This window comes from Macaca thibetana, chromosome 1, assembly GCF_024542745.1.
Source record: "Macaca thibetana thibetana isolate TM-01 chromosome 1, ASM2454274v1, whole genome shotgun sequence".
NCBI classification, from domain to species: Eukaryota; Metazoa; Chordata; class Mammalia; order Primates; family Cercopithecidae; genus Macaca; species Macaca thibetana.
Genome location: NC_065578.1, coordinates 106,532,731 through 106,545,986, shown reverse-complemented (window position 1 = coordinate 106,545,986; position 13,256 = coordinate 106,532,731). Strand labels below are relative to the sequence as shown.

Here is a 13,256-nt window from a genome sequence, read left to right as displayed (position 1 = left end):
TTTAATTATGGAAAGCTTAGAAGAAAACAAAATACTTAAAAATCAAAGCTTCCAATGGTGTAACTAAGAAAATATTTTGGACATTATCTATATTTAACAGCTTTTGAGTTTAACCCCCGGTCTATATAAAAAGATGTTCAGAACAAACATCTACTTCTAATTTCTCCTCTCACCCCTCATCTGAGTAGATTTTATTTATGCATTAGATGACCTTTTTGGCCATTAGAACCATCTTGCTTCAGCAGTTAATTAACATAAGTACCATAATTTAATACAGTTAATGCTACTTGATGCCCTTTAATGTACCTTCCATTAGTGATATTATTGTAGTATTACCCTGTAAATTAAAATGAGATCAAGACTAAGAGAGCCGCTCTTTAATTAAGGTACTGGCACACTGCACTCGTCTATTATTCACTGGAGAAAATCACCCTGATTTACTGAAGCAGGACATCCATAAGTCAGAATTAGTCCATGTAGATTATTAGGTTTATTGAACAATGTAAGTACTACAGAGCTGCTGAAATTGCCAACAGCCATGTTTCCTCTTTTTCCTTCATTATTTTGGAAGCAAAATAAGTATGTGGCAAAAGAGAAATAAATTTTTTATGATGAGATTACACTTTTTTCTTACTAGTAAAATAGGTATCAGATGTGTCACATTCCGAAAAGAACATAAATGCTACATTAGTCTAATGTCAATGAAAACACTATTTTTCCATCAAACAACACTAGCCAGTATAAAACAAACACATGGGCAAAGAAATGGAGAATTGAATCTCACAAGCTCAGTCATCTCAAGCAAAGATCAACTATTTTTGTCTCACAGTTTAAGATTTCAAGGTAAAAAAATTCTGAATTCTCTGTCCCCTATACTATGGATGTTTACATCTGGTTTCCATTCTACTTTCCCAAAATAACTTATGTCAATTTCCACATTATGGTGGGGGTGGGGATAGAAGTAACAAGTTGAAAAATATCATTATCATGATCAGATATAGACCTGTAAAGTCATGTTAAATGTTGCAATCATTTCATGGGATGGTGGGGGCTGGTGCAAGGAACAAGAACTTCAGTTGTATTTTGAAAAGTGTACATTTATGAGATCCTTGAAAGGGAAACTTTAGAACTTTCTTTTAGAGATCATCAATTAATATTTAATCCTTCTATAGATGATTTGTTATATAAGAGAAAGACAATCTAGATCATTAATCTTACTGAAACTTTCAAGGGTAAAATAATTAGATCAGCTTCTATGCTGAAAGGCCCCTGAACCAGACTATAGCTCAACATTTCCCTTCACTGGCTCCATCATCAGCAGATCTTCTTTACATAACTTAAAAGCTGGAGATACGCCCGAGCCATCAGACCTTGCTTCTTTAGTCCCTCCCCTAAGACAAAAATACTCCAGCCATCTGGTGCCTAGTGCAGTACATGCCAGCATCAGTTCTGCCCTGAGGATTTGGACAAAGTCTGGAGGTGACAGAAGAAGACCTTAAGGAAGGGGCTCACCTCTACTGGACCTTTCTCGTTTGCCCAGCTGCTTCTCTTCAGCTTACAGTTGACTGGTGAACAAGAAAAGACAGTGGAGCTGAGTCCAGGGAAGGAGGGAGGAGTCCTCCAAACTCCTCAGAACCACTGAAATACAGTTGGAGGACATGACTAGTCTGGGAGATGGAAGAAATGTGATAGATCTGAAGGGATCTACATTTCCAACACACCACCTTTAGAAGACGGCATGCTTGACAGCAGCTGAGAATGCATAAAAATGCCTTTAGCTTTCAGGTTTATTTTACACTTTCTTTTAAATTATTAGAGGAAACAAAATGAATACTAATAACAAAAATAAGCATCAGCAATAGGTTTTTCCCAACCAAAATGCTTCAGAAGATTGCCTTTTTTACAAGTGGCAAATAAAGGTATTTGGAGAAGTGGAGGAATAAGAATTTGGGCTCAGATTAAGTATTTCTTAAACTGCAAGGAAACTGACCTAGATGAATCCACCGAGCAATGTAGATTAGGATTAAAATCCAAATCTTAGTTTGTTAATTTTTTACCATTATTCATGTAGATGAATAGAATATCTGTTACTTCATTGTGGCAAGCTATAGTTAATAATATCAATATCAACTATTTTCATATATCATACATCCCCAAGAATAAGATCCTGGAAGCTAATAGTCTTTTGCTAAAATGTTCATAAGGATAATTGCTGTGTATTATTATAAATAGCAAACTCAAGTTTAAGGCAACAGCTCCATATTGCCCTGTCATGTACCCTGCTAGTAATACATGAACTATCCTCTACAGCTTAGAACTCACAAGTTCAATATTGTTCTGCTTTAAAGACATATTCGTTACATACCACGAAGACCTTGGTCAAAAGTTTTAGGAAAAGCTTCGCAGATAAAGGCTCTTGATTCTTCCATGAGGAACATGAAGCTAGAAAAAGCTGAGAGTAGATGGCCACCAGTTTCTGCTACTTTTCCACAGCTAAGACTCTGAAACTTTTGACACCACACTACGGTCAAGCCCACCACTCCATTCTGTGTTCCCACTATGGTCTTTACCTTACCAGCAGTGACCTTTCTTCCAGCACACATAGGTAAGGCAAATCTCTGACAGACCAGAAAGTCTCAACACTTCCAGTTTCTGAGAACTGGGCTGCCTAAAGGATGCTGGCAGTCAATAAAGTGAATCAATCCTGCCTTATCTGTTTGAATTTTATCATTAAACATTTAAACCTACATGATATAGACTATTTATATTCTTATCCTCATACATTTCCATTTAAAGATATCTTGGCCTTTTTACTGGGGTGTTATTTCTTTGCTTGCCTTTCCCTTTGCTTCCATTTGCTAGATACTCTGCTCTTACCTTTAGTTTTCCCACTCATTATCTCATGCCTCCACTCCCATCAGGTGGTCGTTTTGATAATATACCACACTTAAAAAGCTGGTTGAAAATCTCTGTGTGGTGGTTCTGGTTCTCATTATTGAAGTTTTTCATTTAAACATCTTCAAAATTCTCGGAAATTTGCTCAAATCTGTCTCTAGTATATTATCAGAACCAAAGCTATTCCTGACTGTGTTTAATTAATGTGTTTAAACTCTGTCCATTTGTTATTGATCTACCACATGAAGGGAGCCAACTCAGGTCTAGATTTTAAATGCTAGTATATCTTTTTGACAAAATAATATCCAGAAACATGAAAAGTAGAGCTTGTCCCAATTTAACAAATATTTCCTATATGCTATTGATTGTGATTTAATAAATTTAAAGAAATGTAACTCGAATTTCCAGATTTTTTGTGCAGTATTACACAAAACATAAATTGACTGTTGTAGCATGTTGAATCCCTGCTTTGCGTTTGTCAACAATGGTATGTTGTGTTTCTAGTTTTTCAGTTCCTTATAGGGCAAATGGTTTTGCTTCCCCTGGCTTCATTGCCTTAAAGACTTAAAGGACCTCCCGACCCAGGGAGTTACTTTTTAAAATTCACTTTTATTTAAATTCTGAAGAATCATGCCAGGTTCAGTGACAGCAAGTTTGGGATTACGAATGACTGCTGAGGATGAGGGGTCTTAGAATACCTTCGGAACCTACTTCTACACTAGAGTTCCTGAAGAAAATGTTGCAGTAGAAATTGACAAATGTTACTTTACAGCTGTGAGACACTCTGGCATTTTCTTTGGACACACCCGTTCCCATTGAAGGCAGACAGATTTTCTCTTACCTTCCTCGCACCTTTATGTCTGAGATCGCGTAAAAGTAGCGTGCCAGGTGTAGCTCATCTACAAATATTTCCCCAACGGCTGGTCTTAACAGCCTTATCCTCAGGTCTGTGACTGTAAAGAAATCTCTGAGTTTCTTGGTTGTATCCAGCTGTCCGTAGAGGGAAGCCATATTGCGTAGGCGAGGTCCAGCAAAAAACGCGAACCTGTCTTTGATTTCAAAGTGGATTATTTTGCTATTTGTTGTATACCCTGTTGAGTACTCTTCTGTGCAAATGATTTCTAAGACCGTATGCTGTGATAAATCCTTCACGGATTTAGGATCCATGTGAAAAGCATCTAAGCAGTCTGTGGCATAATACTGATAGGGCTGCCATGTTCGTCCATAATCGAGAGACTTCTCCAGGATCATTTGGTCTGGACGCCCCGATTCAAAGGTAATAACTATGTTGTCTGTTAGCTCAATGGTTTTGCTCCAAGACAGAGTGATGTTAACCTGGAGAGGCTTGGGATACTCCTTCCAAGTGGCAGACTGCCAAAATGTGGAGGGATGTCTTCCTTCAAAATCAAACATCAGCTCAGGGGGGTGTGCCAGCTCAGGGGTACTCGCATCACACTCATTATTGCACATGTAGGGATTACCCTATGGAAGAAGAACAAAAGAGGGTGCATCAAAACACTGGTTTGCCACAAGTCTTGCCATATTGCTGTTGCTCAGTAAGAGGCTAGAAAAGGGAAAAAAAAATTACTGTTTTCAGTAATCATTTTTATTTGCCCTAACTGGATTCTCCTCTTTAATAGCTTTAAAAAGAAAAAAAAGCAATATGGTAATTTTCTTGTCTTGTTTCCTTCCATGTGCTTTAAGAAATGAAAACAGTTTATTTATCCCATATGTGTTAGATCCATAATGTGGTCACAGAAGCACAAAGACACTGAGCAACTGTCTAACAGCTCAATACCTCTGCTTCCTCTTAGAAAGATGCTATAGAAAAGCAAAGGAAATTCCTCCCTGCCTGAAGGACATTCCTTAAGAGTACACTTCTTTAAAAAGTCATTTTTCAAGCAAAGCTTTAGAATGAGCCATGAACCATAGATACCTGTGTTCTGTGGGGGAGACAATACCCCCATACAACATTCAGCCTTTTTTTTTCTTTGGCTTTCCCTGAAATCCATCATACTCAACTAGGTCCTTGCTTCATAATGTCTGGTTTTACAACATTTACTTTGTTCACCACAAATTATTAAAATGTGGTACCCTAAAGGCTCTGGGGCTTGGTCCAAATATCTGCCAGTCTACTAGGTAAAGATTAAAGGATTGTTCAGGAAAGTCTTGGGACTGGGAGTGTGCCCCAAGTTACCAGGACAAAAAACCCTACTACTCAATTAGGAGGCTGTGGCAAATCAAACCACAGCCACTTGATGTGTTTGTTACTCAGTGCCAGCCCATAGGCAGTTCTTCATGGATGTTAGTTATTATTATTCTACCTTTAACAAATGCTACTTCCTTCACAGCCATTCAAACAAGAAGCTAGAAATAAATCTCCTAGTTATATTACAAGTTACAACACTGCTTATGCTACACTAAATGGCTACTCTCAGCTTTCATCAGTAGATTCCATGGCAAATGACAAGTTACCAGATTTTTGTTGATTTTTGTTTTTAAGAAAACAAGTAATAGCATTAGGACTCGACTATTCAGGTGTTTCTTATTCTGTACTCAGTTATTATGAGCATGGCTGGGTGAAATGAATTGATCCTCTGACATTGTCCTTGGGCTTCCTTTTGTAATTACAATTAGGTTTCTTTCTTTCTTTCTTTTCATGAACTGTGAGCTTTTCATCATACCTGTAGGATACAGGACCGAGGTCTCAGATAATGAATTTACACTTTAGATACTGACACTCAGTTACTGGCTGACTCTTATGAAATATAAGATGAACATGAGAGAATTGCTTTGGTCTCCCCAGAGGCAACTTTCTCCTACCTAGTCAGCTAATACTCTCACTCTCTCTTTCCCATTAATGTAACCGAATCCTAAAGTTGGCAACAGGTTTTGGAGATTCAAGCATAATTGTGATAGGGCAGGAGAAAGGAGAGAAGGTACATTATTTGAGGAACAGAACTGTTTTAAAAATACACTCAAGGAATCAGTGATAATGAAAATGTTTCTGTACTTCTCTCTCGAATTTCAATTCCCTAGTCCTGATCCCAGCGTCTGTGGCACTATTTATAGTATCCCCTTCAAAATGAGCCAAGGGGAGGGGGGAAATAAGTTTCTGTTCCAGGTGGAATAAATCACCAAATTTATTATTATTTAAATTCTCTTAAGCATGCCAGAGAGCCAAATGCAAAGCTCTACAAACTGGCAAAGGCTTTTTATGGAGGGCTATAAATATTGTGGAATCTGTCAGGATTTATAAATTCTAAATATATGTAAATGCACATTTTACAGGAAGAGGTCAGATTTACACAAATCACACCTTCATTTGAAATTTACTGAAAAAATATGGTCACTTCAAAATCTGTCAGCATGCAGCCATCTGCACTATCATTAACTTGGATGCTACCATCTTCCACCTGACAAAAGCGTCTTCATCTGAGGTCAGGGGTATGGAAACAAGGGGAAGGGCACTGTGGGATCCACCAAAGTGAGTTATCAGATGTTTCTAATAAATTGTGTTGAAAGATAACATTTGTTTACCTTCAGCATTGGTGTGCAAAGCTTCTCAGATAGGGATAGGGCACTGGGACCACAGGAGATGATACATTATGCTGCTTCTGGAAATTGGTCAATACTAACAAACCTATTTTATAAAATATGATTGAAGAAATCTATGTAAAAGGCTCTCATGCCTATACTCAATAAAAAGTATTGGCAATAACCACCATTTAGTTAGCACTTGTGTGCTGGACACTACGTACATTTTCCTGGGTAATCCTCTTCATTCCTACCTTATAGAAGAGGAAATTGAGGTATAGAGGTGTTAAGTAATTTGTCCAAGGTCACATAATAAAGTCAGTAAGAGGCAGAGACGAGACTGGTGCCTCTTACCCCTTCCCTGGCTTGCTGAATTCCCAAGTCACTGGAGTTCCCTCTGTTGTAGCCCTGTTGTAGAAACAGGATTGGCTGGTAGAAAGGAAATGTCTAAGACCAAGTGATTCAGGAAACACAGCCTAATCTTCTTGTCTTGGAGAGTCCTAATGAATGTTATCATAATCTGAGATATCTTGAAATTAAGAACCTTGTTTAACTTCACATGACACCTAGTTTCATAGATTTATATGACCACGGAGTCTGTTTCTAGTTTAGTAACTCCTGTTCATATTCTACAGAAGTCGTATCCTGGAGGGCCTCCTTAGAGATTCTCTGCTTTGTATCACTCGATATTGTAAACATGTGGAGGCCAAACAGCACTACACAACCCAGTTTTCGTCCTTTAATAAAGGCATAGCTACAGAAAGCACCAGGTCTGTTCTCAGTGGGCAATCCTTCCATTGAGGCTAAGTGGATCAGCCAGCTCAGGGCAAATGCCTACATTTGTGTCAAGTTCCTCATTGCTTTGCACAGATCTGGTGCCTTAGGCACCTAAAAAAACGAGAGTAAAGATTCATACATGCAACAGTTTGTTATTGATTGCCATATTTAAGGCCCTCAGCTTGGCTCTCAAGATACAGCAGTAAACAAATCCAAGTCCTTGCTTCCTGTGGCAATTCCATCCTAGTTGGGGGAGATGCACTAAACAAACAAACATAATGTGTTATAATGTTACACAGTGATAAGTTGTATGGAGAAAATAAAGCCAATTAAAGGAAGCAATGGTGATTGTAATTTTATTTTGGGAAGTCAGAGAAGGTCTCCCTGATAACATGAAATTTGAGTTGATTGAGAACAATTCCCAATTTACACTGGAGATGATCAGAGGGGGTTGACCAGAATGACAGTTTGGTCCTTCATTTGACTCTACTCTTAGTGATATTTTTAGCAGCATAACAATTTATTGAAATCAATGGCTAAACAAATCATTTCAAATGAGAATCTACACCAAATGACTGTAGATACCAAAGGAGGAAAAAATCAATTGGATTGTTCTCCCTATTTCATAGCACTCATGTTGTTTTAGGAGATTAGTGATTTGATGGCTACTAACATAACTTACTGAGATATGATGACATTGAGAGAAAATTAAAAGAGGAAGCAGGAAAAAAAAAAAAGATTTCAATTTGATCCCCTGCACTTCAGGTGAGACAAAGGAAAAAAAAAAAATGAAAGGTGAAGCAGCCGTAAATCTTATCTCTCCCCAAAGAAAAAGCTGGAGGAGAGATTACAGGCTACAATATTTAGTGTAAATATTTCACAGGGCATGATCTGTAATACTGTTGTTACACAGAATTATCAATATGAAAATAATTCCTGTTAAAGGGATTAGATTAATTAAATTTTCAACTACTTCAACCCCACCCTAATCCTCTTTAATAACATCAACAATGAAATTTATATAAGAAAATGCAACTTTTCCTGACTTACAAAAACAAAGTACACTTCTTGCTGCTAATCTAACAGATTCAGGCATCAGGAAGTGTAAGTAATTATTTTGTGGCCAGCAGGCAGCCTTAAATAGATCTTAATTGAAGTCCAACAAACAACATATCCTTAGCTGATTGTCTGTGGACAAAGCAGAAAATATTTATGACTGTGCTGATAATATTTACACCACTAACAAATGCCTAAATAATTAAACAGCCATTGCTGCTAAATATTTTTGTAACAATTAGAAGAAGATTGTGATGTTTAATTTCATTTTTAAAATGTTAATATTTTACCTCTGGGAGAATTGTAGTTATTAATTAGCAATTTGTAGTCAAAGTGGAATATTGTTATTCTTCCTTAATATGCTTTCAGAATTTAGAGAGATAAATACAATTGGAGGCATGCTTTTACTGTTTCTATTGATGGAACGTGTCTTCCTTCCTTCTGGCAAAGTGACACTTTAAAGAGAACATCCTTTCACCTAAGATCTGCTAAGCCCTTCAGAGTTTTTTTTATATATATATATATATTAAATCTCATGTAAGCAGTATTAAGGTAACACTTGTGGTTGCTATCATTTTATTTTGACTCTACCTTTTCAAGCTTTACCTATGGGCAAACTATTGGGAACAACAGTTGAAAATGAAGAGAATTCTTCCGGGAGATTTGCTAGTGAACTGTAAGCTACGTGCCAAGCAGACATGTACACTTAAAACGAATCAGGAAAAAAGAATGACACAGAGATGTCCTGTACCCATTTGCATCTGGCTTATCCTTGCTCGTTTTATTGGTGGCAGTCAAAAAAGACACAAAGGCAAGCAGCAGCATTCTGGAATGGCACTCCCAACCTGTTCCTGCTGTGACTCTGAAAGAGACACCATTAGGGTGTTTACAATGCAAGGCCTTTAAAGGGTGCAGAAATTGGTTGCAGAGCTTACTATTCGTTCCTCAGAGATTGAAACCATGAGAACCATGCTTTAACTGCAAGGCTGGGGCATTGTCTAGACAGTTTCTGGGAGGCTAGTGATCGACTCCTTTATATCAGAGGTATAATTTTTGGTGGAGGGACTCCCCATCCAGTTCCTTTTTGCCACTTCCTGGCCACTCCTCCTTGCCTCAAGTCCTTCTGCTCCCAAATTCTTGCTTGGCTATAGCATGGGAAGGCCCCTTCTTTATGACTTTTCTGAAAACACTTAGACTATACTGAGTCTGGGAGCTGATGTTCACAGGTCACGCTGAGGTGCCCCCTTCAGGTCTTAGCTTAGTTACTGGCGTTGGGGAGAAGCAGAGGCAAGTCAGTACCAGAGGTAAGAACAATTTAAGATAGTGGACATTTCTTTCAGATTCAGAAGACTGAAAGATAAAGACCAGCACCACAAACATACTAACAAGCCCTGATGACCACGGTTCTAGAGATAGACTGTATATCTTCAGACAGGAAAGTCCACAAGGCCATATGTTTCCAGTTGCCCACTAGCCCTCAGGACAAAAAGGGCAGTGATTTCTACTAATGGCCGTGTAGTGCAATCTCATTGTGTAAGCTTCCTTGTTAACTGGTATGCCGGGTACCAACGTGTGGTATGCATATAGCAACAGTACAGAGTATTCCCTCTTTATTCTCTGGGGAAATGTTCCAAGATCCCCATTGGATGCCTGAAAGCGAGGGTAGTACCAAATCCGATCGCTCAGTCGAAATGTTTCTGTTTATGTTTTCCACTCACAAACGCATTGCCTCTTCCCTCTTAACTAAGCACTTATCACACACTGTGGCCATAACTTTTGCAGTTTGAAGTGTGACAGCAAAACCAGCACAAACTTCTTTTTCTTTTTTGCAATTTCACAGAGAGAAGATTTGTTCTTACCATAGCTCTTAGCAACCTCAATATGATTTTTTTTCTTTCCTTAGTAAGTTGAGAACTTTTACCTTTTCACTTAAAGGAAACACTTTACAGCTTCTCTTTCACATATCCAATTTGCCAGCAACACTACCTCCGTGCTTTAGGGCCATTATTAAATAAAATAAGGGTTCTTTGAAAACAAGCACTGTGATACTATGACAATGGATCTCATAACCGAGACAGCTACTGACTAGTGGGTGGGTAACATCTATAGTGTGGAGATTCTGGACAAAAAGATGTGTCATGTCCCAGGAGGGACGGGGCTAAGTGGCGTGAAATTTTATCAAGCTACTTATAGATTCACACAATTCAAAACTTGTGAATTATTTATTTCAGGAATTTTCCATTTAATATTTTCAAACTGTGGGATAACTGAAATTATGGGAATTAAAACTGTGGAGAAAGTGGGACTACTACATCCTAAATACCAGGAGACTGTCCCAACATTAGATGGTCTGAAACTGTTGTGACAAAAGCACCTATGTATCTGTCAGAACATGAGTCTCAAATTTTAGTTTGGAAAATATGGCCACCCTAAGAATAGTAGAGGATAAAGAGTTTTGTTTTTGTATAACTCTGGAGTTAAAAACTAACTGCTCCATTTTCAATTGGAACCTTTTGTTCATCACAGATTCCCCGCTGGCACAGACACCGGCTTAGGGCCTGATTGAAGTTGCAGCTTGTTTCAATCTGCTCCCTGACAATACTAACACCTTGTGGACTTCTTTACTCAGGAATAAAGACGGGAGGGCTTAACCTTTCTGCAACAAGGATACTGGAAGCCCTATCACAGATTATGGGCAATAATAGACACCTGTGTAAATCCCCACAGAGGATTATGATGGGAATTTTCAAACTGGTGAAGGCTGAGACGTCAAGAAGACCAAGTTTTTAAGAAGGAGCCAAATAAATTCCCAAGCCACAAGCCACAAAAACAGATCCCTATATTGCAATGTCAATTATTACTTTGCATGTACTGGACAAGAAATAAATACCAACAGAATTAAGTGGGGTTGAATGTGCATGTCTGCAGAAAAGCTGTGTACTAAGGTGACATTATTGTAAGTGGTAGGGAGGTTGCTTTTTAAAAAAATATTTTCTTTAAAAAATCACTAATAAGGGTTTCGTAGAGTATTTCACCTTATAGATGGTCTTGAATGAGATCAGAGCACAGATTTTAAAAGTGCTAATTACAGAAAAGCTAAAGTAGACTGTTAGCATTTAAGTTAATGCAACTTGAGAAAAACAAGGGGAGTTAAAATATCATGGAGGTGGGAATGTTCTGAGTCCTGATTCCATCAGGTATCGTGAGAGATAGTTTGAGCATTTTGAATCTTGAAAGCTCTAATTTGATGTTCAAAAACTATTTTTCTTCTCTGCGTGAGTACGCAAGTCCAACACCCCTTTGAAGTCAATTCACTGAAGGCCACCAGTTCTGAGAGACTATGTTAAGACCAAAAGCATTCTCTGCTGAAGTGATCGCTTGATCTTGAGAGGCAGGCAGGACCTTCCTACGGTGGCACTTCCAACAGCGTCTGGCTTCTGGCAGGTCTATCCTGCTTTCTCAGATTCTTTATTCCTTTCAAACTCCTGTCTTCCAATTCGTTAGCTATTTATTGGATATCTACAGTGTTGAAAACATTGTGAAGAACATAACATAATACAACAAGGTATTTGCAGTCTAGTGTGGAGATGAGATATATACAGGCAACAATCACCTGTTTCTCAAATGGGTTGCTCATGTGCCTAAAGAGATGATTAGGTGTCCTTGAGGGTAAACTGAGTCATCAACATCACAATGCCATTTCCTGGAGCATCAATTTCATCTCTTGGTACATAATTAAGTGTAATTTTATATCTATAAAAAAGATATTTTATGGGGTAAGATGCAAAAACAATTTGCAAGCATTTGTAGGGAAAAAAAACCCACACAGACATTTCATGTTTGGGGCAGATTTGGAGGTATGTGCTCAAACACACCGAAGGGAAGTATGAAGAAGGAAAGAGACGTCTGGGAGACTTGGGAATAATTTACTCTATCCCACCACCATCTTGAATTTTCTACTTCATCCAAACCAACACGGGGTGGATGAAGAAAAACTAGTCATTTTAAGTCTGAGAATTGTGAGTTTCACCATCCCGACATAGAATTCCTAGCGGAAAATATTTGCTTCACTCCACCCCATGGCCATCTGGGCGGTGTCTCCATACTCAGCACTTCCAGGTAGAAAATAGCACCTGGAATACTAATTGCTTTTTTTTAGAATTATATTTTATTCTTAGGATAACAGCATCTGGTGTGCATTGGAATGACCTAGGGCATAAGGGCAATGTTGCTTCCTAGGCCCCAGCTTCAGAAATTCTGAATTTTTGATTCTGAGCACAGGCACAGGAACTGGTATTTTTAAAGTAAGCACTCACAACCTAGGCATTAGGGAACACGTGTTTATTAACGACATCTTAATTTTCGTGGCTTTCCTGAAAAAAGAAGTGAACTTTTGTTGATCTCCAGCTTCCAAGAAAGCTTTCCAGAACCTGAAAGAGTACTTTATCTATATTCCTATCTTTTATTTACTCACTCACTGATTCATTCATTCAATAAATAGTTATTGGATATGACAGACACTGTGCTGTCTACTGGGTATAGTGTAGTAAATTAAACAACTGAGTCCCTATCTAGACTAAGTTTGTTTACAGGTTAGTTGGAAAGGCAGCGCCTACAAAAGTAAATAATTATATAATTACATATGAACTGCAAAAGGAAATCACAGAGTTCTATGAAAGAAAAATACATTGAGACCCAAAAAGTAAGAAAGACTACACTTTGGGACTCAAGGCTGGGAGGGAGATCATTCTTGGCAAAGGGAGTAACAAATGCCAAGCCCTGAGTTGAGGTAGAACTTGGGGTTTCATAGGAACTGATACAAAGTGATTGTTCCTGGAGTGTAATGAGCTAGAGGGAAGTGAAGGGGATGAGGCTAGGGAAGAAGTCACAGAGGAGATCATGCATGAGCCTGAAGGCCAGATAAAGAGTATGTGAGATGGAAGAACTGAGGTGTTGTAAGGAGAGGCCTGCCACAATTTGATTTACATTTT

At 38.3% G+C, this 13,256-nt stretch overlaps 1 protein-coding gene across 5 annotated transcripts in view; it reads right to left on the bottom strand.

The window, feature by feature from the left end:
- The window catches only part of NTNG1 (netrin G1), a 356,671-nt gene that overhangs the window by 165,114 nt on the left and 178,301 nt on the right, over nt 1–13,256 (bottom strand). For all 5 annotated transcript variants that reach the window (XM_050778859.1, XM_050778835.1, XM_050778842.1 and 2 more), the window contains exon 3: nt 3,737–4,377. In XM_050778859.1, the coding sequence (XP_050634816.1) occupies nt 3,737–4,377 (641 nt within the window). The remainder of the gene's footprint in view (nt 1–3,736; nt 4,378–13,256) is intronic.